The sequence below is a fragment of the Colossoma macropomum genome, unplaced genomic scaffold (genome assembly GCF_904425465.1).
Source record: "Colossoma macropomum unplaced genomic scaffold, Colossoma_macropomum, whole genome shotgun sequence".
Classification (NCBI taxonomy): domain Eukaryota; kingdom Metazoa; phylum Chordata; class Actinopteri; order Characiformes; family Serrasalmidae; genus Colossoma; species Colossoma macropomum.
Genome location: NW_023494795.1, coordinates 37,035,127 through 37,060,740, shown reverse-complemented (window position 1 = coordinate 37,060,740; position 25,614 = coordinate 37,035,127). Strand labels below are relative to the sequence as shown.

At 38.8% G+C, this 25,614-nt stretch overlaps 1 protein-coding gene across 2 annotated transcripts in view; it reads left to right on the top strand.

Moving 5' to 3' along the window:
- The first annotated feature begins 1,828 nt into the window (after positions 1–1,828).
- The window catches only part of swt1 (SWT1 RNA endoribonuclease homolog), a 40,367-nt gene continuing 16,581 nt past the window's right edge, over positions 1,829–25,614 (top strand). The window contains exons 1-15 of one of the 2 annotated variants that reach the window (XM_036582344.1): positions 1,829–1,906; positions 3,199–3,291; positions 3,400–3,464; positions 3,550–4,543; positions 5,116–5,172; positions 5,252–5,381; positions 5,986–6,087; positions 6,380–6,568; positions 7,359–7,452; positions 7,720–7,874; positions 8,544–8,716; positions 14,402–14,540; positions 18,291–18,439; positions 21,040–21,185; positions 22,238–22,381. In XM_036582344.1, the coding sequence (XP_036438237.1) occupies positions 3,208–3,291; positions 3,400–3,464; positions 3,550–4,543; positions 5,116–5,172; positions 5,252–5,381; positions 5,986–6,087; positions 6,380–6,568; positions 7,359–7,452; positions 7,720–7,874; positions 8,544–8,716; positions 14,402–14,540; positions 18,291–18,439; positions 21,040–21,185; positions 22,238–22,381 (2,621 nt within the window). In that variant the 5' untranslated portion in view covers positions 1,829–1,906; positions 3,199–3,207. Of the gene's footprint in view, positions 1,907–3,198; positions 3,292–3,399; positions 3,469–3,549; positions 4,544–5,115; positions 5,173–5,251; positions 5,382–5,985; positions 6,088–6,379; positions 6,569–7,358; positions 7,453–7,719; positions 7,875–8,543; positions 8,717–14,401; positions 14,541–18,290; positions 18,440–21,039; positions 21,186–22,237; positions 22,382–25,614 lie in introns of both variants that reach the window. The other variant, XM_036582345.1, reaches the window with a different exon arrangement.

The following is a 25,614-nucleotide window of genomic DNA, read 5'->3' as shown; positions in this document are numbered from 1 at the left end:
AATGATATTGTTATATTGATGAGCCTCTTTTGTAACATTTTTTTCTTCATTCATGTTCAGAACTTAACAACCTGTGTATAATCCGACAGAGAAAATAAAGCACATGCAACACCTACTTGAGACTGTCTTAGTGGTGTAACCATTTCAAGTTCATTTTAGGTGTATTCGACTCATTGGACTCTACTCATTTTAACTCTAAAGCACAGTATAGCAGTTGAAGATTTTGCCCAACTTCACAAAAGTTCAAGCAAATTAAATTATTAAATGTGAATACTGAGGCCGCACAGTAAATCTAGAGTATGACAAATGTACAGTACCTTTTCATTATTTTCTATTGTAGTTATGCTGAGTTATAGTAAAAACTGAGGCTGAAGCTATATTAAATCTTTAATCTTGTGTTATAACTAAACTCTAATTCAGTATCTATGGCTGTTCCCAGAGCACATGGACTTTCACTCCAAGGCCTGTCCTTGCAGGAACAACGTGCTGGCTGAAGAAGATGGAGCTCCCAGTGTAGTAGTAGTTAATGTAGTAGACTGGTGACCTGTGCTTCCACATTATGACAGCTGGGATAGGCTCCAGCTCCTTCTGCGACCCAGAAGGATAAGCGTTTTAGGAAATGTGTGTGTGTTAATGTAGTATGGAAATTGTGCTTTATTTTATTTAAAAGTACATTTGTTATATCATAACTTATCAGTAAAAAAAATGTAATCCAACTGCACAAAAGCAAACGTTCACCTTAACCCCCATATTACTTTAAAACAAATATTGAGATACTAATCTAAATGCCAATCTCCAAAAGGCTAAAAAAAAAGTCATCATCCAACACACCTGACTTAAAATTTCATTAACATATCATATGCGAAAGTTTCAATACTCTACGTCAAAATAACATGTTTGTTGATTTACCTTACGTCACCCTCCAGACGTTTTTCAAATTCAAATGCTAAGTTGAAAACGCTAGTTTAACTGTATCCCTGCATTTCTGTGTATAAAGACTGGAAAAGGTTCATATGGAAAAGCCACAAGTTCCCCTAGTTGGTCAAGACCCACTTCCAAACTACATAACAGGGAATCATTTTTGACAGAATTATTCTAGGCCTGATTGGCGAGTAATAAATGTCCACTACTGCCAAAGTTTAGACTTTTTCGTCACTTCCTCTTAAAACACGCCCCGCACTTAAAAGTCCCACCCACTTTGATTGCCTTTGATTGATTTTAACACTATGGCATATTTTGTTTCCCTAATGCTGATATAAGAAATATTATTTTTAACGAAATACGATTATTTCGTTCCTGGTCTTAAAGGTAAAACCTAGCACCACGATGAGAAATGTACATTTATTTGGTATTATTATTCAGTCAAAATTAATTTATCCCAAAGAAAAGTTACATTACATACAAAAACTCAGAAGATACGTGTGCGTTCACTGGTGGTTTTGGATAAATAAAATGACTATATTTGTGTTATGGACATCAGGACTCTTGGCTCATTATTGCCACCATTGTACAGAAATCTGAGGCTGCAAGTTTCTCAATGACTGCATTATTCGGACATTTTGAAAAATTGGTGGAATTTCCCTGTAAGCCTCATGATTTGTAATAATTTTTGCTGGCTGTAAGTTACTCAAATTGGCGTCCAGACTTACTAAAGTGGGCTTTCTGATAGCTAACACAAATACCTTAATGTATCGTTGGTCTATTTTGTCAAGCCTCCTCACCGAGTGATCTGTATCAACTCACGAGTCTGCTGTCACACTACGCAACCAGCGTTGAGTTCTCCCATTGGTCAGTCCGCAACAACACAGCGCACCAATCACAACTCTTACATACGTGGAGTTTCCGTTCCAAGCCACCGGTCCACTCTACCAGGTTTCAATGCTCCGCAGCGTCCTGTCCAACTTTGGCAAGTGAACTTTTGTCTGTTTAATATCACTGTGACAAAAGGAGAACTTCAGATACTGTGTGTTGAAATCATAGACATTCCTCCAGTTAGTTGTGCGCAGAAATGCTTACTTACCACATTTTGTTTTGCCTGCTGTAGCCAAGTTAGCTAGTTGCTAATAACAATAATAAAGCTTTCCATTACCATCCATTCAAAATATCAGCCAGCTCGTTAACCTAGTTAGATAACGTTACATTACATTTGTATATAAGATACTAGTAAATGGTATAAGTAATGCTCGACCGCTCGTCCCAGGTTCTACATTAGTTAGCAAATGTCACTTCTGTTTTGCTCACTGTTGCAAAGAGCAGGAGTGACAAAGTAATGACAGTAATATAGCTCACCGTTTGTAATAAGTTGGAGTAACGTTATTAGCTAGGTTAGCTAGCTCGCAGGCTGCATTATAGTTAACCTACACCTATTAGTAAAGACTGCGTCGTTCAGTTATCGTAGGTAGCTACTATAGCCAGGTTCTATTAGCTGCTGATTTCAGTGCTATACTGTGAGTTAAAGGGGGACTCCACCGGTTTTTCACAATGTCTGCATAATAAAACGGTTTAGATATAAACACAGTCATTCAGTGTGGTTTGGTGTAAAATGCTTATTTAATCGATTCATGGTGGAAGGATACATGAGGGATGTTCTAAGGCAAAACAGTCCCCGAAGAAAACTTACATTACATACAAAAACTCAGAACATATGTGTGGGTTCACTGATGGTTTTGGATAATAAATAAAATGACTATTTGTGTATGAACATCAGGATTCTTGGCTTTTTATTGCCACCATTGTACAGAAATCTGAGTGTCAAGTTTCTCTGCAAATGAACTATTTCACATCAAAGCACTTTGTCTCAATGGGTGAATTATGCAGACATTTTGAAAAATTGGTAGAATTTCCCTGTAAGCCTCATGGTTTTTAATAATTTTTTGTGAGTTACTCAAACTGGTGTCCAGACTTATTAAAGTGGGCTTTCTGATAGCTAACACAAATACCTTTATTGATGCAGAAGTGTTCTCTATGTCTCTTAAAGTAGAGAGCTTATATATTTAGTTAATGTAAATTCACTTAAATGTAATTTAACTGAGGACTGACAGAGGCTGGAAAACAGTACCTTTTCTATGTGCTAGTGTTCCTTCAAAAGAAAGTAATCTAGTTTGAAGCAGAGCTAACCTGTGTTTTTGTCCAGTTTCTTTGTTGAGCGGTGAACAGTTTCCATCAGATTTATGCTAAAACCTTGGATGTGTGTCACAGACAACAGCAATGACCAAAAAAAAGGCTAAAGCAAAGAAGCATAAGAAAGAACGAAAAAGATCGCCCACACCCCCCTGTGAGGATAGAGGGAAGGTAAGGAAAGTCTTAAAGCAAAGTTTGGTTGAAATTTTAAGTTCTTTATCTGCCTGTCTTCTGTGTTCTAATTAAGATCTTCATTTAATCACTTTTTTATTACTTAAGCGAAAAGATGACAGAGAGACTCCTGGCAGGTCAAAGGAGAGAAACGAACATGAGCATGCGTCTAGGTGAGTCTCAGTACAGCTGCCCGAGTGGCTGTCTTTTCCTGTTTTATTTGAGGTTTTAATGGTATTTCTTTTATCTGTTGTGCAGGAGAAAAAGCTCTGGCGGTCCACAGTCAGCTACGGAAGACAGTCCAAAGAAGGAGACGTACAAAAAATCAGATGTAAAAATCAAGCAGGCGGTGTTCAGAAACAAAATATCTCAGGACAGCGATCACAGAGCATCACATAGCTCAGTGAAACGTTCCTCTTTGGAACATTATGTCCCCAGCACAGGGAAAAGCTCAAACAGCCAGACTCCATCCAGGTCTTCTTCTATTGTCTCATCCCAAGAGCTGGAGGAGCAAAGGAAGAAGCTAGTTAAGAGGAGGTCTACATCAGAGGACCCCAGACAGAGATCACCCAAGGCTGCATTTCTTCCTGAGGAGCAGAGCAAGAAGCTAGAGAAGAGGAGGTCCTTGCCAGAGGAGGATTACCCTGCGGCCAAGAGGCGGAACACTGAAGAGCGGGTTGATGTTGGTGTGGTGCACCGAAAGTCTAAGGAGTTGAGTGAGCAAAGAAAGAAGCTGGTGGACCGCGGGCCCAGGGAGTTACGCAAAGAGGTTGTTTCAGAAGGGAAATGTAGCTGTCCTATTAAAAGAGAAAGCAAGCACTCGAAGGAGATTTCATCCTCCATCAAAAATACAAAAGCTACCCAACATGTCGGTCCTAAAATGCAGGACAGCGACAGACAAAAAGGGCGGTCTCACTCTGCACGTCATCAAACCTCAGGAGAAGAGCTGTCATCATGTCCTCGTCTTCCAGTTACTTTCAAGATCCCTAAGAAGTCTAATGTTGTAAAAGCACAGATGGATGCACATGTTTGGGACAATCATAAAATGTCTGCAGTCATCAAAAAGCATTCCATCCCTGTTTCTGTGAGCTCTCCACCTGCACAGCCAAATAAACTGAGGCCTACAGACATTTCTGCTCGAGTTCCTCCCTGTTTAAAGTCACATAAAACATCATCTTTACCTCAAGTCCAGCTTGGGCAGTCTAGTCCATTGAGAGAGAGAAGCTCACCAAGGAACACTGCTACACAACATGTAAGGCTGTATATTTTTTGCTGATTTTCTCCTTAACAATTATGCTCTGATGCTTCAGGTAGGGGTGGCCGACACACAAAACATACCACAATATTTTGACACAGACCGTAGCACCACTAGTGTCACATTAATAAGAACCGGCATCGAAAATTCTGGGTACAAAGATTTTAATTCAGTGTTTCACATACTCCACTGCAATAAAGTGCATTGAATACACTTAGTTCTGCTCTCTCTGTAATTAAACAACCAGTCAGTCAGTGTTTTTTTCTGACGATATCCATAATACGCTCTTTAAAGCCTCTTGTTTGTCACGATAACAAAATTCATCATGATAATCATGAAATATTTTAATATTGCCCTACTCTAGCCCCAGTTTTGGGAGATTTTAAATCACTCTTTTGTAAGCTATGATCATGCCTATGTAATTACAATGATGTCCAGGGATGTAGAGATGGAAAAAAAATCCCAAAAGCTCGCTTTGAAAGCCTTTCCAAGCCTTATTAGGTCTTTTCTTATTTTTACTTTAACAAGTTAGACAAAACACTGGATTCACAACATTTTTCCCCTTTTAGGCTCTTTGTCAAGGTACTTCTACTGAGCACACAGAAACATTTGACAATGACCAAGAGGTGAGTGTCATGGGGTAATCTGACATTTTGATGAAGACTTTGTGTCTATGGGTGTCCTAACTTTGTGTTGCATTTGTAGATGCAGCTGGTTGAGGAATTGCACTTGGCCCGCTCTGACAAGAGACTGCAGGTGAATGTGGTGGAGAGCTATGGAGAGCTTACCTGCATGGATGTCGACCCGCCAGAAGAGGGCATCACTGTGACACATAGTAATATCTTCCAGACTTATGCAGAATACATTACCAACTGTACTTACATTAAAAAGGAATTCCACAGATTTTTCTGTTTTTTTTTGTATAATTTCATCTTTAAGACGTAACCATCCGTCAGAGTCATTTGATGTGAAATGCTCCACTCCAGAGAAACCTCAGAAAGTCAGAATAGTTCACAGTGGTGATAGTTTTGTGAACCTTTGGCTTAAAACTTAAAAAAAGAAGTTCATCACAGAGGTACATGCAGGGCATTGTAAGTTTTTTTAACCACTGTTTTACCTTTTATCAGCATTGCATATGAAGGAGCAGAAATTGTGCATAGGTTCACTGGTCATTTAATATATTAAATAAAATGGCTATATTTGCGTTGTAGACTTTGTGACCCCTGGTTCCTTTTACCACCACTGTATAGAAATCTGAGTTGGTTAGTTTCTCTACAATGAACCATTTCACAACAAATAGCTCGGAATGACTTTGTTTACGTCTTAACCATTGAATTATGTAGGCATTTTGAAAAACAGTCGAATTCCTCTCTAAAAGCAAATGAAAATGTCAGTGTTTTTCTCTGTGTCTTTCATGTGTGTGCATTTGGCATCTTTAGGTCAGGGGCAGCACCTGCAGGACCTCTTAATTGTGCTGGACACCAATGTTCTCCTCAGCCATCTGGACTTTGTGAAGAAGATGAGGTCTCATGGGCTTGGAGGTAAGATGGAAGGGGTTGCTTTCTGAGTATACTTACAATATCCATATAATGGATAGCAACAGAATAGGTTTATTGAAAGGTTTGTAAGGGTCTTGCTGGGTGTCCTTAGTGTCACTGTTCTGTTTTGTGAACTGAGACTTCTAGTGCTTCATTTCTCTTTGATCCTGAAGTGCGGAGCATAAACACGCAGACATATTATTTCTGCCTGAAGTGCTTTTTGTGAAAGTTTTATTCTTGCCTGGACTTTCCCTTTTAAGTCACTCTTTGTGTTTGTGTCCTTTGCGGGCCGCAGCCTTGGGCTTCCCTACACTGCTGGTCCCCTGGGTGGTTCTTCAGGAACTGGACTCACTGAAGAGTGGAAAATTGTCCAGGGAAGTGGAGCACAAAGCCCGGCCGGCTGTCCATTACATCTATAGCTGCTTGAAGAGCCAAGAGCCACGTCTCTGGGGACAGTCCATGCAGCAGGCCTCCCAGGCTTCCTGTGGGTTGTTTAAACTTAATAATATTCACATTTTGAGAGTAATGCTATATTTGGAGAGCATATCATTGGAAGAAAACCAGTAACACTTTTAATGGTCCGCTGCAGACGCTTTGTTAGATGCTCACCTTGTCTTTGAAAGCCTTGTTTTATGTCTGTTAAACTTGGCTTTGCCCTAACTTAAATCTAACACTTGCGCTAAACCTTACCTAATTCCACTTTTTTCAAAATTTCTCCATGTTTAAATTGTTAGGAAGTCATTCAGAATGGTTTGATGTGAAATGCACCATTCCTGCGGAGTGTCAGTTGTTCGCAGTGATGGTGATGGGAACCAGACTTCTGAAGAATTTAAAGCCTCTAAAATAGGGTACCCAATCCTGTTCCTGGAGATCTACCACCTTGGAAAGTTTAGATCCAAGACTTTTGGCTCTAATGTTAAGACTCTCATTAAATGGATCAAATAGTAAAATAGTACCCAAAAAATGTTTTTTTTTCCAGATTTACCTCTCTTTTACCATTATCAGCATTCCTTATAAAACTCAGAAGACATATGCAGGTTCACTGGGCATTTTAGATTGTAAATAAAATGGCATTGCAGCCACTGGTTCCTGTCACCGACTCTGTAAAGAAAATCTTGGGAAGTTTCTCGTAAGACCACCTAGAATGACTTTGTGTACATTTAAACAACTGAATAATGCAAAAAATGAAAGAACCTTTTATGTCCTTGTGAATGTATGTGCTTCACCAGCACCAGAGGGTGCTGTGTATTAATATAAGGTGTATATCCTTTCAGGTGGGCTGGGCGTCGTGAACAATGACGATCGAGTGCTGCAGTGCTGTCTGCAGTACCAGATGTTATATCCAGAGGGCACTCTCATCCTGTGCACGTGAGCACATACTCTATTCACTCAGTTTGACCTCTACTGTCTGATTGTCACCAAGTGAAAACACATTGTAGTGGTTCAAACACATTGCAGAGTATACGCATTTCCTTTAGCTTGTGTTTTTTTTTCATGATTCAGATTGTTTTTACAATCAGATGCAGAAGAAAACTTGTTTGTTTTATTGATCTCCCACTTTTGCTTTCTCTTTCTCACACTCGTCCTCTGTACCTTTGTAATTCTCTCCTCCTTTAATTCTTGCTTTGACTATAGTAATGATAAGAACCTGTGCAGCAAAGCTCTGCTGAGTGGAGTTAATGCCCTGAGTAAAGCAGATCTTGTGGAGCAGGCAGAAGGAAACCCTGGGCTGTTCAACTGCAGCCAAGGCCAGCATGCTGCCCGTCCACCTTCAGGACACACCAAGGAAGGTCAGGCACCTAGCATGCCTCACATGCATTTCTGAAGGCAGAACTGTCTTATCGTGATATTTCTGGTTACGTATTGATACAGAATCTCAGACTAAGGTTTAGCTTACAACTAACAGAATTGGTGCACAGAGATGCTGACCTGTTATTGATGCAAACACTCAAGCTTTATGAAGAATCAAAATCTGTGTGGCTAAACGTCACTCACTCAGTCGCTCACTCAGTCACTCACTCGCTCAAAGTATGTGTGAGTCTTTATTTTTGTTTCTATTTGGAGGCAGCTTGTTACAGTATTGCACAACAACATCTGTTTCTCTGAATTTATATTTTACAATGTCCCTTTTCCTCTACTCCCAAACAGAGCACAGTATTTTTTTCTATTCTTTTGGGGTACAAAAAGTTCTCAGGCAAGACAACATCTAAAAATTCAAGGCAGCTTTTATTGCAAAACTGCATATTCCTCCCCGTCTGTATTCAGTTGAACGTACCCCGCATAAAAAAGCTATGATGAGCTGCCAGTTTTTTCCATAATAAGTGGGTTACCTAATCTTTAGTCTTTTTTGCTAAAAGCAAGGCAAAAAAATACATCTGAATTGTGTTTAGTATACATATGTGATGACTTCTTATTCCTTTGAATATGAAGAAAAGGTTCCCTTTTTCATTGCAAAACAGAGCATGAGAGAAAGCTGTGTAATGAAGAGGAGGAGGTGAGCAGGAGAACGGCATCTTGTGCAGAGTGGCAGCTGAGTGAGTGTGTGCCTGTGCTGGAGAGCAACCTGCAGAGTGCTCTCTCTGCAGTTCTGGAAGAAGAGATGAAGGCTGCTTATGGAGAGCTGTGGACAGAGGTGACATTGAGATGCACATACACATTGCTTCACTATTACCTTACAGCAGAGTTCTTCAAATCCAGCCCTTGAATCCATTTTTTGGTCCTGGATTTTGCAGTCACTGATAGGGTTGATGACCGCTTACATGATAAGGTCAGCTAAAGAGTTATTACACTATAAAGCTGATTTATATATATATAATAAATATATTACTTTGTAATAATAAATATCAGTCTTGTTGAAATATTAACACTTTTTCAGACTATCAAAAGAACATTATAATTGTATTCAGTTCTGCCTCTGCAGCGCCGTGTCAACTCCACTGTAGACACAAATGATTGTATGTTGCTGTATGCAAATCAGTCTGCCATGGTGTTGTCGACCCCTGCCTTGCATCGCGCTGAACAAGTTTGAAATATTTGAAGAATTTGAAGACCTCTGTTTCATGTAGCTTGCATTTTACAGTTTTTGTGGACCCTATGCTAAAATTCCCATTCGTTCACATCTTTGAAGTAGATGTATTAAAATATGCACATTAACATTAATTTTCTTGATATGTGTTGAGAATTGAATACAGTCATCATATATCAGATATCATGCTGTACAGTGTGTGACAACTAAATGAACTGGGATGGTTTCTATAGCTGTTTCAATATTTGATTTCTATAGTTCTGTTTAACACAGTCTGCATGATATTCATCAAAATGACAACCATGAATGTGAAGCAATAAAAAAAAACACACGGCTGTGCAGCTCTTGTGACTGCAAAATTGATATGGTGAGCTGACCTTGATTGATAGGGTGAGCTGACCTTGGATGGTTGATTAGCCAAAATGTTTGAAATGGTAAGTGGAGAGAGTAGGTCTGAGCCAGAACAACTAAAATCATCCTAGCATTCAAAATTCTGTTTGACCTGTATTAACTTGAAAAAGTACAAAAACACATTGTAAATATTTAGTGCCCTCCACAAATATTGGCACCCCTGCTAAACATGAGCAAAATGAGCTGTAAAAATATTCTTTATAAATTATCCTTTTAATTTTTTATTCAAAATATTATAATCTAACTTTTAATCTATATTTTATTTTAAAGTATAATGATTGAAAGAAAAAACTAAATAATATCATGAAATAATTTACAAATTTATAAGAGTGAAATCTAACTCAAGTATAGTCCCATTAAACGTTATGAAACATTTAAATGCTCAGTCATGATTTCCTGATTCACTGGGGAATATATATGAGGTGAAACACAGGCCAAATTCCCTCAGGCAATCATCACTATAAGAAAGACCTGATGTAGAATGACCATGATGAACAAAAGGTTGTTGAGCTGCAGAAATCATGAAGTGGCTACAAAATAGCTATTTGCCTATTTTGCCTATTTGCCTATTTCCACTATCCGGGCAATAATTAAGAAGTTTAAAACAACTAGAGATGTTAAGAATCTGCCAGGAAGAGGACGTATGTCTATACCAATCCCACACACAGTGAAGAGCATGGTCTGAGGGGACAAAGAATCTCCAAGGATCACAGATAGGGAATTGCAGAGAATAGCTAGATATTGGGGTTAGAAAATCTCCCAAACCACAATCAAACACCACCTGTATAATCCACAAGTTGTTTGGGGGTTGCTAGAAGAAACCTCTTCTGTCAAGGATAAAGAAACTCCAGTAACTACAGTTTGCCAAACGTTACTGGAACTTTAAGTAGGACTGAGTTCAGTGGGTTTTTAGAAGCAAACACCAGAGGTGTTGTGTGGACACAAAGATAGCCATGCAGAAAAGTACCTCATCCTCAGTGTGAAGTATAGTGGTGGATCTGTGATACCTTGGGGCTGGTTTTCTTTCAAAGGCTCTGGACAGTTTATTCGGATACAGTGTGGACCTTGGAACCTGAAGGATCGGGAGAGGGTCTGTATGGTCTCAGATCCTATGCCATGTGTTCTCCAGTCTCATTAAGCATTATAGAAGACTCAGAGCTGTTATGTTTGCAAAGGGAGTCTGCACAAAGTATTAAATGAAGGGGTGCCAATAATTGTGGAAAAATATTTATTTCTTGATAAGATTTGGGTTTTTTGGTCATTGTACCTCAAATAAATGAGCAGAACCTTTAGGCAACGCTGGACTACTGTGCTAAAATATCAGCATTTTATTAATTTTACTGCATTTGTAACACAAAACGAATAAAAGTTTTACTTCTCCTTAATGTTAACCCCGGTAGATGTGCTCTGAATCTCAGCATTTTTTAAATGTATGATATATGTACAGTTGTATGCCAAAGTTTGGGTGCCCCTGGTCAGTTGACATGTTTTGTAGATTTTCTAAGTGAAAATAAGTTAACACATCCTTACAGGGAACACACTTAAATGTGGCATTGTTCTGCAGGTTCAAATGCACAATTTCTATATGTTTGGTGAGTTTAAAGTATTGGGGGAAAAGATAAAACACAATATAAAATGTGCTATAATTCTCACACAAGCAGTGTTTTATTTTTTAGTTTTTCCCCCCAGTATATACTGTTCAGCAAATGAACAGTAATTGTGCGTTAAAATGTGCAGAAATGTGTGTAAAATCTGGGACAAAACAAGTCATTTGACCAGGGGTGCCCAAACTTGGGGCATATATGACCGTAAATTCATCAGTATCGATAGATGGGTACATGAAGAAGATCAGATATTGACATCAGCCCACAATTTCCATATCAGTGCATCCCTTTTCATCACAAACATAAGCTTAGATACGTTTGTGGGGACCACAGTTTAGAAACACAAGAGCTGTACAAGAAGAATTGCATGGTTGAGTTACTCAGGAAATGAATCATCATCCGGTTCTACTAAGTGGGATTCTTAAGAACTGGATGATGATTGTATTTATCCACTCTCTAGATGACCTCATATCTCCTCAGGCATTATAGTGATATTAGTGTGAAATTTTAGTAATAGTTGCTGTATCTGAAAGTAGTTGACTATTCTGTGATGATCAGTATCCATATTTCTCAATCCTAGTCACAGCACTGAAAAGGTTATGCATTTATGTCCTGGGATGTTGATCTTATGTCACCATTCTTAAAGGAATCCTCCAGCATTTTTCAATCTAATCTCCATCCACAGCAAGTTTCCATAGACAAGAGTTTTTCTGTATTTCTGGAAATAGCAACATGCAGTTGCTTTAACACTGTCACAGGCTTTTACTGTGAGTAGCTGACTTCAGCTTCATATCACCAAAGAATTAGGGGTGGGTAATAATAAATAAATGTCGCACCCCCCCCCCGCCTTATGATGCCCTAAATTCGCTAAAGACCAGTAGCGAGGTTGCTGAACTTTAACGCTTCTCTGGGTGGTGTACAGAGCACCACTAGTAGCCTGTTAATGAAGTAATGCCCTTTTTTGTTTGAGGGTTGTCCCATTTTGCAGGGGAAGATTTTAACCACTACCTATTGTAACTCAGTTCCAAGTGGCAAGGTAACGCTCGAAAACAAGGGGCAGGGGTAAAAGCTATAAATGGGATTGGGCCCTTTATCTAGGTTAGGCCTATCAGCTTCTGAGTTGCTGTGAGTTTCATGGTGTATTGTTACTTGACAGTTGTTCGGGTGCGCCCGGTCAAACAAGACATGCAGAAGTGCTTTTTATGGCCCAGTGGTAGAGGCTGAGCATTTACTATTTGGCCATGGCACTGAGGTGGGAGGGTATTACATGGGAAGTAATTTATTTTTATATGCACTTCCTATAACCTTCCTTTTCACTTTTATTGGTTAAGCACAAAAAAGGATTAATGGGGAGATTCCAAAGAATTCAACATTTCTGCACAATTCAATCTTTGAGATGTAGTAAGTAGTCCAGAGTGGTTTCATATGAAACGGTTCATTGTAGACAAACATACCTTCTCTGATTTCTTTGCAGTGGTGGTGACAGGAACCAGGGGTTGTGACATCTACAGCGCAAACATAGCCAATTTGTTTAATACTCTAAATGACCTTGCATCTGCGTATCTCAGAGAATGTCTTGTCTGTTCATGTTTCAAAACGTGATGTTCGATCTGCAGATACTGGCCTTCTGCAAATAACCTTTGTAAAAATCAGAAAACGTGAGAAGGCCTCATTCAGTTTTTATGCTTTAAAACAGTGGAACTCACTTCCACCTTCTGTTAACAGTCAAGGTTTTACACACTTTTAAGAAACATTTGAAAACATGTCTTTAACATTGAAATAAAATTGTACCTCTTTTGATATTTCCCTTTTTAATTTGATCTGTGCCTTATATGATTTTAATTTAATACTCTTAAGCTTTAGCACCTGTCTGTAGAGTGCTTTGATCTGCCAGTGGGATGAAAAGCGCTCTATAAATGAAGCTAGCCTAATTATTATCCAAAACTTGACGTTTTTACATGCAATGTCTATAGTGATAAGGTAATCATAAATATGAAAAGATACGTTTTCTTTGGATGCTGTTTTGCCATACAACGCAGTGCGTGTGTCTCTCGCCATGAATGGATGTAAAGAAATAAGTTTTTCGTGTTATAACATTCTCTGAAGTAGCTCTGGATCCTATCACCATAGATAATTCTGATGTGGTACGTTTCTCTAGAATGTAGCATTTTACATCAGACTACCCTGAACATCTTGCTAACTTAGTTATGCAGAAATATTTTGAAAAATTGGTGAAATTCTTCTCTAACAGAGCCTTTGCTTGGTAAGGCTGAAGGCAGTGCTGCAGCTTACATAAGAGAGCTGTGTAGAGTGACCCAGAATCTAACATATGTTGGTAGAGTTTTTTTCCCATTTGTTTTTCTTCTTTTTTGCATGTAGCTTTTCTCACTGTAAATATACAACAATGAGCAGCTTCATTACGTATACCTCCTTCTTTGTCTATTTGTCCATTTCATCAGTTCCACCTAACATATAGGTGTTTTTTAGTCCATCTGTATCTCTGCGTACTTTATTAGCTTTATTTTACCGTGTTCTTCGAAGATCAGGACCCCCACAGGACCACCACAGAGCAGGTATTATTTGGGTGGCACTGCGGTGACACAGGTGTGGTGGTGGTGTGTTGCGCTGGTCTGAGTGGATCAGACACAGCAGTGCTGCTAGAGTTTTTAAACACCTCAGTTTCCTTCTGAACTGAGAATAATTCACCAAGCAAAAACATCCAGCCAGCAGTGTCCTATGGGCAGCGTCCTGTGACCACTGATGAAGGACTAGAGGACGACCGACACAAACTGCAGCTACAGATGAGCTACTTTCTCTGACTTTACATCTAGAAGATGGACAGACAAAATAGGAGTGTCTAATAGAGTGGACAGTGAGTGGACACAGTGTTTAAAAACTCCAGCAGCACTGCTGTGTCTGATCCACTCATACCAGTCAGTCACTGACACCAGGCTAACAATTGTTTACATCTACATTGTTTTGTGTTTTGTGCTTTACTTCATTCATACCCAAAGGTAGCAGCACATTTAGCTGAGAAAATGAGCCTTCCTTTAAATTGATCTCATATGAACATGCTAATGTGTTTGCTTGAACATTTTGTGTGAAGTCTTTTACTTTTGTACATGACTGAATTTACCCTTCTCTGCCAGTGAGCTGTGGGAATTACTGTTTAGTATATGCCTGTTAAGGCATTGACACATTGTGATGTGTAGTGCTCTGTTCATTTCAAATTGCTTTGTGTTTTTTTTAATTGTATGTGGTTATGTCTATTTTGCAGATAGTGTATTTGAAACCTCCGTGGACTCTGGAGGCTGTGCTGCAGTGTTTCCGGAAGCATTGGATTGCTGTGTTTGGGAACATTATCAAGAGAAATCTATTGAGTTGTGTGGAGACACTTGGCAGCTGTTTGTGCTTGGGTGAGTGTTTGTGTTTTTGAGTGCACGATATTGTACCTAAGCAATGCTGAAAAAAAGACTGATTCTTTTTTGCTATACTGAATGTTTGTGCATCTCAGGAAAATGTAATGCATTCAGATTTTGGTTCAATTACGCTGTTCATTGTGCCACTCACAATGCAGTGTTTACTCCTTAGATATCTAGAGTTATTGTTGTCATTTTGCTATACAGTTCAAATGTAATTTTATAATAATGTAATTAGTTACATGATGAGCTACATTTATATACAGTTACAGAACCCTACTAAGTTTGATTACCATGACTTATTATACTATTAATTTAATTTGTCGCCAAAACTGTAATTAATCTAGCAATAAAGAATGGAATTGCGAGTATCAGGTGACTTTTATCGTTCAGTGCCCTCAGGGCTGGCTCTAGCCTTTTTTGGGGCTCAGTGCAGGACTTTTTAGGGGGGCCCCCACTCTGCTAGCTGATGTACTGTAATATTAAGGGCTAACAACAATTGTAACCAATTATTTCTGATAATAGATGCTTGTTTGGAGTTCAAATAAGTTACAGTTAAATTTACAGACAACCTTCTAAGCATTCTTGACCCACAACGCGTTATTTCTTGCTAAACCGGCTAACTTTAAGGTCAGTTGAATCTAACCCTGGTGGCAGTGGTGCTTTTTAACATTGTAAATGCTTTACTTTCTATGTATTTACATGTTTCATGCAATTGGCTGTTCTTGATAAATGTCCTGCTTCCATGTGCACGCCCATGTGGGTTAATCACAGCCTGAGGATCAAAACCTGAACTAACAGACAAAGTCGCTAACGGCTGTTGTAAAATGAGTTTACCGGATCTGTGTTTGTTAGGTTTTGTGAACCTGAAACTTATTTCGAAAGTCTTTGTAAGTTAAACCTGCTTTGTTAGACAGACCCAAGATCAACTACTTCTTGTTGTCCAACTACAAGCCAAAATTAATGGCAGAACAAAAAACAAAGACTACCTTTATCTATACGCCTTTTCTCCTCATCTTCTTCTCTTCTTTTCAAGTCCACTTGCATACGCTCTTTAAGGTTGCTTATTAGGATCACTTAGATGGGGTACAGGCCTATTTACATGTGATTCACATTCTAAATTGATAGGTTCAGATCTGCACTACCAACTTGACAAACACATCAGCAGTTGTCTTGCTACAAGCAAACACTTTTTATTAATTTCAAATCGTAATAAAAGATCTCCTCTTCTACTTACAAACACAAATGTGATATTGATTAAAAGTTCAGAATCCTCACTTTGTTTCTCCACTTGTTTCAGTTAGCCATGGGTGAGAAATTATAACATGTCTTAGTTATCACTGGTAATAACTGCAACTTTTAAAGGTTAAAATAACATTCAAGTATGCTATCCCACCAGCACTGGCTTTTTACTGTTTACAAACTCAAGACTGAGTAGAGCTCACTGTTATGTGTGTGTGCAGGTAGGGTTATGAGTTTGACCTGGTTCTGTCGATCAGTGCCGTGGTAACATGACTGTGCTTTTCCTCCCTGCTGCTTTTGGCCAGCAGCCACGATTGAATGAGCAAAAGAGAAATAGAGGGCGGGAAAAGGAGGTGGGGGAGGAGGAGAAGCAAGGAGGGCACTGTAAGAGTTTGTGGAGGAGTGGAAAAGTACTGCTCCCCCTCTCTCTCTGTGCCCAGGATATCGTGCCTGCCTGTATCTGATCTGCTGCTTATGGCTTGTGTGGGAGGGTGTGGGAATGTCTTTATATGACCTCTAAAAGAGCGTGACTACCGTTCTGTAGGAATATTTGTAGTTGCCTGCGTATGTGCATAAAGTGCTTGCACAAGGTCTCTTTCTCGCACTCTCTCTCTCTCTCTCTTTTCTCAGAGCTCCACTCAGCTCTATTATAAAAAAAAAAATCACTCTGAGATTATTATATGAACTGCTCCAAATGATCAGCATGGTCAGCTCCAAAATTCAATTCAAAAGTCAAATAAATTGCACAGTATGGCACAAATGTCAGATGTTTACAAATGTCTCTTTGTTTTTAAAATTTGAGGTTTTATTATTGAGGTTGAATTATTTAACAGAAAGTTTTACAGAAGCTTCAACTTCTAAATATTTTGTCAGTATTTAGTGTGTCTACATTTATATTATGTCTTTCATTACTTTAAGAAGACCTTCTTTCAGTTTTTTTGCAGGCACATTTTTCCACACGTCTAAAGTTCAGTCTCAGAGATTGGTTGCATTTTCTGCTTCTCACAATTCAAATAATCCCAAACACATGCAGTCATATTGGGATCTAGGTTGGGTTGCGCTGGTTTTGCCTAAGTTTATACTTAAGTTTGTACGTAAAGTCTTTGCTCAGTCCTTAGTTAACACTAGTTAGTTTCAAATTATCCTTTTACTAAATTTGGTTGCCACCACAGATCCTTAAGTAGTGTCTTAACTAGTAACAACTAACTAATGCACATATTGCGTTAACATGATGATAACATGTTCAGAACAGTTATGCAATCTATAAACCCGCTGCCATGAATATGCAATGGCAGCTTACGCTAACTTTTTCCATTAAAAAGTGCAACTGAATAATTCATTTTCAATTCAGTCAATACCAAAATGAATATTTGTAGCCCTTGTCTGTTAATTTTTTTTTAGATTTTCTTGTGACAACCAAATATGCAGCTTTTTTAAATGATGGTTTCTCGCTAAGTGACACAGCAGCAGCATAGTAAGCTATAAAAAATAATATTAGATAAAATAGCTATATTTTTGGCCTTTTTTTTATTCTGTATGGTTTCCATTGGTGTCCCCTGCTTAGGGGAAGTGTAATTATTAAGTTACTACTTAGCTTAATGTTAAAACTAGTTTGTGTGGTGCAACTTGTTTTGATTTAGTAATGTGTAAACCAGAACTTAGAAAACATTTACGTTACAACTAGCCTGTGTTTAAATATACGTACAGTTGGTGCAAAAGGCCCCTGGGTTCTGAGGTGGTCAATTTCATTGTTCTGAGAACACCAGCAGCTTCTTTGTTCACTTTCTCATCTTCTAGTTCATTTTCTTTGTAAAGGCTTCTTCACAGCTACACACCCTTTTAGGCCCATAGTATTGAGTTGTCTTCTCACATTGGAAGTATGGACAGTGGATTTCTTTAGATCAGATCTGAGATCTTTAAATACTTTTTGTTGAAGGTGACAGTTTTGGTGTTCTGCCAGGTCTTTAGCAGTCTCTCTTTCGTTTACATTTTTTTTGAATCCCAGTCCTAGAAACTCTTAGAAACTTTTTTTTCCCCTCTTTCCCCTTCTTTAAGTGGACTATCTTACATTTAATCTCTTTAGAAATATCTCCTAAAAAATCAATAACTTATACTTAATGACTGTTTTGACTGCAGGTTAAGTAAATGAGGGGTGGTCTCTGTCTTCTGCACAGTACTGTAACAAATTTATGACTCGACCACATTACTGCAACAGGAGTCATCAATTTGAGTCCTGCAGGGCTGACCTCCTTCACAGGTCAGTGAGTTCCCGCAAAAAACACCTACGAAATCTAGCTACTAACTGTTGGGTTGAATCAGGTAGAAAATCACCAAACTGTGCAAGATTACAGCCTTCAAGGACCAGAATTGTTGACCACTGCTGTAGTTTAGTTTTCTGTGCTCTGATACATGATTAGCTTATATCTGGGTGTTAGATCCGAGAGAATTAAGCTTTCGGCGTATTTGTCAGTAAGGGTGTTTTTTATTCTCCTGCTGTCTCTGTAGGTGCATCAGTGGAGCGCGGCTCTGTTCTGACTGCCTTGCGCGCAGCTGAGGAGCTGCTGATGGAGCTTAGCGGCAGGTCTCAGTACAGTGGCCACGTGGCAACAGCTCTCTCCTGTCTCCAGACTCTACGACACAGACTGCAAGGCCAGGTGACTCCAACACACACATGCACAGGTTCAATAGAGTTCTCAGATCTGTTCTTGAAGCATCACATAATTTCTTTACAGTGGTGGTGATAGGAACCAGGGGCTGTATTACAGAAACATCCTATCATCCTGTCTTAACTGAAGATCTGACAGGTCAAGATAAGATTTCTCACAAATCTGTATTACAGAAGCAAATCTTATCTTAATTTAGGAATCTTGTTTTATTGTACAGCATCCTTATTTTAGTTAGGAAATCTTCACCTGCTTGATTGAGGTCGACAATCAACTGTCATGCCAGCTGCCAAGCAACCGATGTGCACAGCTGAAATGGAAACATGTAATCAAAATAATAAAGTTAGTTAGCCAGACAGTTATCATTACTGTTGTGTAAAAGGTCAAACAAAAGTGCAGTAAACTAATGTTTTTTCTATGAACTGGCAGAGAAAGAATGATGTTGCTCTATTCTGTTAAAAGATTTTTGCATTACTTTTTTTTGCATAACTTTTTTTCAGCCATTTTCTTCAAGATCTGGGTTAGCAATATGTATATGTCAGCTACTCACATTCCTCTCCCTCACATACTGAAACTGCTCTCTGCTGCTCCGAGTCCCAGCCAAAATTCCCAGCAACTAGGTTATTTTCTAAATATGGTAACAGTTCTTGTTATGAAGGTTTATTACACCGTTGTTTGTAGCGTAGCTAGAAACTGCTTCCTACTTCCTACTTTTGTAAGATTTTCCTATAAGCGATTAACTTTATTTATGAGAACACTAGTTATGCACCTTAACTGTAGCAATAAAATGATATGTTAGCTTAGTGTTACGCTGTCTGCCCTAAGATCAAGGCTCACAGTGTTTTCCCTGCAATTCTTTTTTTACAGGCATGATGCACAATAGAGCACACAAGAAATTTCCCCACTGTGACCACAAATGACCTTGCTGTGGCATGTCTTTACTATTAAAACAAAATATTAGACATTTAAAACCTTGACAGGGGCTTTAAAACGATAAGTTTTAACTTAAAACCTTTTGTGTGGCTGAATTGTTTTCCCCTCTCCTAACTATTTATGCACACTTGTAACAGAAAACAGACTGTTTACTCCATGTAATAGTCTTCAGCCTATTCAGAATTACCTACGTTAAGTGATGGTTGCTAAGTGCATAAAATAGCCTAGACACCTATAAGGAGAAGACATTTGTCCCAGCATAAGTGGAATGTGTTTGAATGTTTTTAGGTAAAACGTTAGTCGATTCAGCAGTTGAGCTATTCTGTATCAGTGAATTTATCTGAAAAACTGCATAAATGTTCTCGAGTTCGGACATCTTAGAGTTGAATCAGCTTTTTACAATTTAGCCTGTTAAGAATTTACAAAATCTTTACTTGATAAATGTTTGGTCAATGTAACCTTCTTGAGTAAAACTCACATCATTCTGGTTTGCTATTGGCACGATATATTAGCATATTGGATGTGTTTTTCAACCTTGTTTAACCTGCAATCTGTGTGTGTCGTCTTTCTCCTAAGCCTACCTTCCCTCGGGTGGCTACCTGTTTTGTAAGTGGTAAACACTCAAGTTTCAATTAACACTGACTTTGGTTAATTGAAACCAGTGCTGAGCGAGCCAAGTTACCAGGTTCCCACCTGCTGAATGTCGTTTTGTGGTGGTACTCAGTGCTAAATAGTCAGCTCTAGGCAAGATGATCCAACACGGTATTATGTTGAATTGTTAAGTGGCAAAATTTGTGTGAAGGCAAAGAATTTAAGTTAAATGACATAACTGCTGCACATTAGAATCAATAAATTGTATTGAATTAGTACAACTATTACATGTAAGTTCAAAATACTCTGTACTTCTAAGGTCAACAAAATGAATGGCGTTAGTACAGTTTGCTCAGTTTACTTAAGTATGCAACAATGAATGTGTGTTCATACTCAGTTCAGGAAATTACATTCAAATTATTTGAATTACTTAAACGGTTTAAGGCAAACAATTTCAAACAATTTCAAACATTTAGGTTTTACAGTGTGTCAGGCAACATATTTGTAGCCATTTTGTGTAGTAACTTTCAGTAGTTTAACTGCTACATAACACTGATATAACCATGTCTTAAACTTGTCATGGCAGATGTCAAGCTGTCATGCTGCGATTTATCCTGACAGATTTTGTTCACCAATGTACACAGTGTCACATGCTTTTTTGCACTCTAGTACACTCTAGTAAGCCATCATGATATTAAACATTATTTGTCATGACAGATATTATAAAGGTAATGCTAGGATGATAACACCGTCATAACACCGTGTTTATGGCATGGCTATGTAGCAGAGTTCACGTAAAGTGTAAACAAACTTTCTATGAAGTAGCTTTTAAAAACATTAAACCCTCCAGATGTCTGGTTCCTGTCACCACCACTGTCGTTTGCCATCAATTTACTCTGAATGACCATTTAATTATGCAGACATTTTGAAAAGTCAGTGGAATTCCACACAGCAGGGCTTAAACTACACTGATGCTTGTGACCAAATTTGAGCTTGCCAACAATGCAAAGTGTAGAGATGGAATGTAAATGTGTTTGTGTATGTAACTGTTTGTTTGCTTGTTTCAGCCTCAGGAAAAGACAGTGGAGGACACCAGTGATGGTGACACCCTGATGGCTGAGGCGGTGGAAGATGTAGCACCACCTCCCCAGACCTCTCCTAATGAAGTGTGGGCTTTTTTTGAGAGCCTCTGGAACAATGTCTGTCATGTCAGGTGAGAGAGGGCTCTCAGAAAGAATAGGGAGCGAGGAATTCATCTAGGGTTGTCATGATTACTTGATTAAACTTAAAAAAAAAAAAGTTAGTTTGCATATTTTAAATTCTGGTCACTCTTACAGTAAGTAAAAAAAACTGATAGAGTTGTTTATGTGTTTTTTGCCACATCATATTCTTATGTTTCACTTTGTGAAAGCTTTTATTTTTCCAGTATTCTGTAATCTGCTATGGGCTGTACATGGTTTGTAATTGTTCATGTATGTCCATTTTTGTTTTCTGACAATTTTTTAAAGAGCCCAAATTTTCCTCCCTTTTGTTAAATAAAGCAGTTTTAACTAATATAACAAAAAATATAACAAAAACCTTCCAAACGTACCATTCACAACATACTTCGTATATGGAAACAAGCAGCAAAAAGTCTATTTTGAATTCATTGTTTCTATGATGTTATGAGACATCATTTGCATATATCGACCTATTCAGCCTACAGTTCAGCCCCGCCCAATCATACTGAAGTTATGAAGAGTGTTTCAAGTGCTTTTTGTAATAGGAACAATACAGACAACAGTACAGAGCTCAGTTTTTCTTATGTCAGTCTTAAAGACACAGTAACCAAAACATCCTGTTTGATTCTAAGGGATAAAGATTGGAAAAGGTTGGAAAAATATCATGTAAAAATGAATCATGACTGTTTTGTTTACATAAAACCACAAAAATGTAATAAGTTGAGTGAAGGCAAAAATTAAATACAAGAAAAATCTATAAAAATGTACCATTTAAAACTCTATCTTCAAAATAATCAGTAGATTACTAATATAATGGAAGTTTTACCAGCTGGGAGATGATCATTTTAGCTGTTACATACTGATTGATATTTAGTTTGTTATTAATTATAATGTTGTTTGCTAATCAGTGTATCAAATATGCTTTTTCTTAGTTAGTGCTCATGTTAACTATATTACTATATAGCTGCTACACATATTGTATGTAAGTGACGTTCATTGTATGTTCTGTAAAATAAAGTCTTGTTAAAATTCATCTCTCTCTCAGCTCGACTCTGTTCTCGGCACTACAGTACTCACCAGACTCAATGGAGACAGTGCAGCTGTTCTTCACAACCCCACCTCAGGATGCTCTGACCTGCCTCCACCGGCTCTCCACTGCTCTCACACAGCTGCTGGAGGCCTTCCAAAGGTACACAAATCTTTTTACTCTTTCACTATTGCGTTAACCCTGTCGTGAATCCCATATTTCTCTGGAGCTGATGCAGTTTTACAGTGACTTTGAGTTTAGTGTAATCTCTGTGTGCTCCAGTGCCTATATATCTTAGGCATATCAGGATGTTTGTATTATTCTTTTAAAGTGAATGACAATCCTTTATTCAGAGTTAGCTCTCCTTCTGGTGTGGTGTGCATGAAGTCCAGATATTGCTGTTTTTTGGGGGATTCGTGGCTACACGCCTGCTGCTGTAGAGACTGCAGCCTCTTAGCATTCCAGACAGGTGCTTCACTAATGGAATTTTTCTCAGTGTGCCTCCAGAGCGTGTTTTTCAGGAGAGGAAGGCTATGAGGCTTGCTAACAGCTACTCATTACGGCGAGGTCATCTGTGTGTGCGCGCACAAAAGCCACTCTTTGTTGAACTTAGTCCGCTTCCAGCCTCTGTGGTTCTAAGCAGCAGGCAGATCCGCATCAGAAGTTAAATCAGCTGTTTTTTTTTGTCCTGGTTAGGCTAGTCTTGAGTGAGCAGTATGTTTTTGTGATAAGCACATTGTTAAGGGCTGCGATTACCGAACAGGTCAAATTACCTGACAGGCAGCAAGAGTTACATAATGACATTGGTGAGAACGTAACATTGGAAGTCCAACTGGCTTTCCTGCTAAGGACTTAAACTCTCCTCTCCTTTGTGAAGAGCAAGTAACCATTTGGTTAAACAGCCAGTTACAAAACATGTGCATACTCTACCCTGAGCTAGTAGCCTGTAAAAATGCTAAAAATGTGATGCCTATTCTCATTCACAGTGTGTAAAATGCAGAGACTGTGTGGTAAAATGTATGAAGCGCTAATGACTGTTGTCACAACAAATCTGCATCATCAGGGGAAAGGATTTTTAAAGGATTAAATATATATTTATTCATTTTTCTAGGCCTATATTGAAAATGAAATACGCTTGTGTACATATGCATTTATTCCTTTTTGTAGCCTGACTGCAGACCTGAATAAAAAAGGCTGTTAAGGGCATCCTGACTGTTTTTAGACTAAAGCACCTCATGGAACTCGCTCGTGTTTCACAGACTACAAGTTCTCCATAAGTGAGTGCTGTTAGCAGTCAAACTTTAGATTCTTCACTGAGAGCATTGCTTTGCACAGCAGTGAATGGGGCTTTTGTATTTATTTATTTATTCATTTATTTATTTATTTATTCATTTATTCATTTATTCTATTCTTTAAGGAAAAGGTTAGATTTCTGTTTGTACTTGCAGTCAGAGGCACACTATTTTAATAACAATTCATCGCTTATCATATTGTCATTGTCATGTCCAACAGCTTTATCGGACATCACGTTTTATGTCCATATCGTGTAGTCCTAATGCAGTGTTTGCCATAATGCCATAATTAGAGCAGCTGCATATTCTAATCAAGGCTATAATCAGACAGCTCATTACTATACAGCCACAGTGACACAATTTTTATTTCTTTGTGTGACCACAGCATTGACATACAAGTTAATCTTTTTTCCATATTTACAATTAAAAGTTTCAGAACACCACCATAACTCCAGTACTGAGTTTTCTAAAACGCTAAAGGTCACTCATACAGACAGGTATGTTTGCATTTGTTGACATGCCAATTAATGCCATCCCATATGCAAATTACTTTGCTTCCTGCATGATAGGCCAGTAGGGGTGGGAATCACTACAGGCTCCTGTCTATAAGAACCTACACTATATTGCCAAAAGTATTCACTCACCCATCCAAATCATAGAATTCAGGTGTTCCAATCACTTCCATGGCCACAGGTGTAGAAAACCAAGCAGACTGCTTCTACAAACATTTGTGAAAGAATGGGTCGCTCTCAGGAGCTCAGTGAATTCCAGCGTGGTACCGTGATAGGATGCCACCTGTGCAACAAGTCCAGTTGTGAAATTTCCTTGCTACTAAATATTCCACAGTCAACTGTCAGTGGTATTATAACAAAATGAAAGCGATTGGAAATGACAGCAACTCAGCCACGAAGTAGTAGGCCACGTTAAATGACAGAGAGGGGTCAGCGGATGCTGAGGCGCATAGTGCGCAGAGGTTACCAACTTTCTGCAGAGTCAATCGCTACAGACCTCCAGACTTCATGTGGCCTTCAGATTAGCTCAAGAACAGGGTGTAGAGAGCTTGATGGAATGGGTTTCAATGGCTGAGCAGCTGCATCCAAGCCTTACATCACCAAGCGCAATGCAAAGTGTTGAATGCAGTGGTGTAAAGTGCCACCACTGGACTCTGGAGCAGTGGAGACGTGTTCTCTGGAGTGATGAATCACGCTTCTCTGTCTGGCAATCCAATGGACGAGTCTGGGTTTGACGGTTGCCAGGAGAACGGTACTTGTCTGGCTGCATTGTGCCAAGTGTAGTTTGGTGGAGGGGGGATTATGGTGTGGGGTTGTTTTTCAGGAGTTGGGCTCTGCCCCTTAATTCCAGTTAAAGAAACTCTTAATGCTTCAGCAGACCAAGAGATTTTGGACCATTTCATGCTTCCAACTTTGTGGGAACAGTTTGGGGATGGCCCCTTCCTGTTCCAACATGACTGTGCACCAGTGCACAAAGCAAGGTCCATAAAGACATGGATAAGTGAGTTTGGTGTGGAAGAACTTGACTGGCCTGCACAGAGTCCTGATCTCAACCCGACAGAACACCTTTGGGATGAATTAGAGCAGAGACTGTGAGCCAGGCCTTCTCGTCCAACATCTGTGTCTGACCTCACAAATGCGCTTCTGGAAGAATGGTCAAAAATTCCCATAAACACACTCCTGAACCTTGTGGAAAGCCTTCCCAGAAGAGTTGAAGCTGTTATAGCTGCAAAGGGTGGGCTGACATCATATTAAACCCTATGGATTAAGAATGGGATGTCACTCAAGTTCATATGCGTGTGAAGGCAGATGAGTGAATATTTTTGGCAATATAGTGTATGAACATTTTCATAACATGTAAGAATGGTGTCATAAACATGGCTGTAAATATAAAATAAATATATAAAGTATAAAAATCCATTACACTTTATAGCCATGTTTATTATGCATTATGAATTGTTAATGCATTTTAAATAGTGTTTGTCACACATTATTATGTCAGCACTGGTTGTACAAAGGAAACTCCTAGCTTGTAGATTGCATTATGACTAGCAGACCTGCCTCCTCACACAGAATTTATATACTTGTCTCT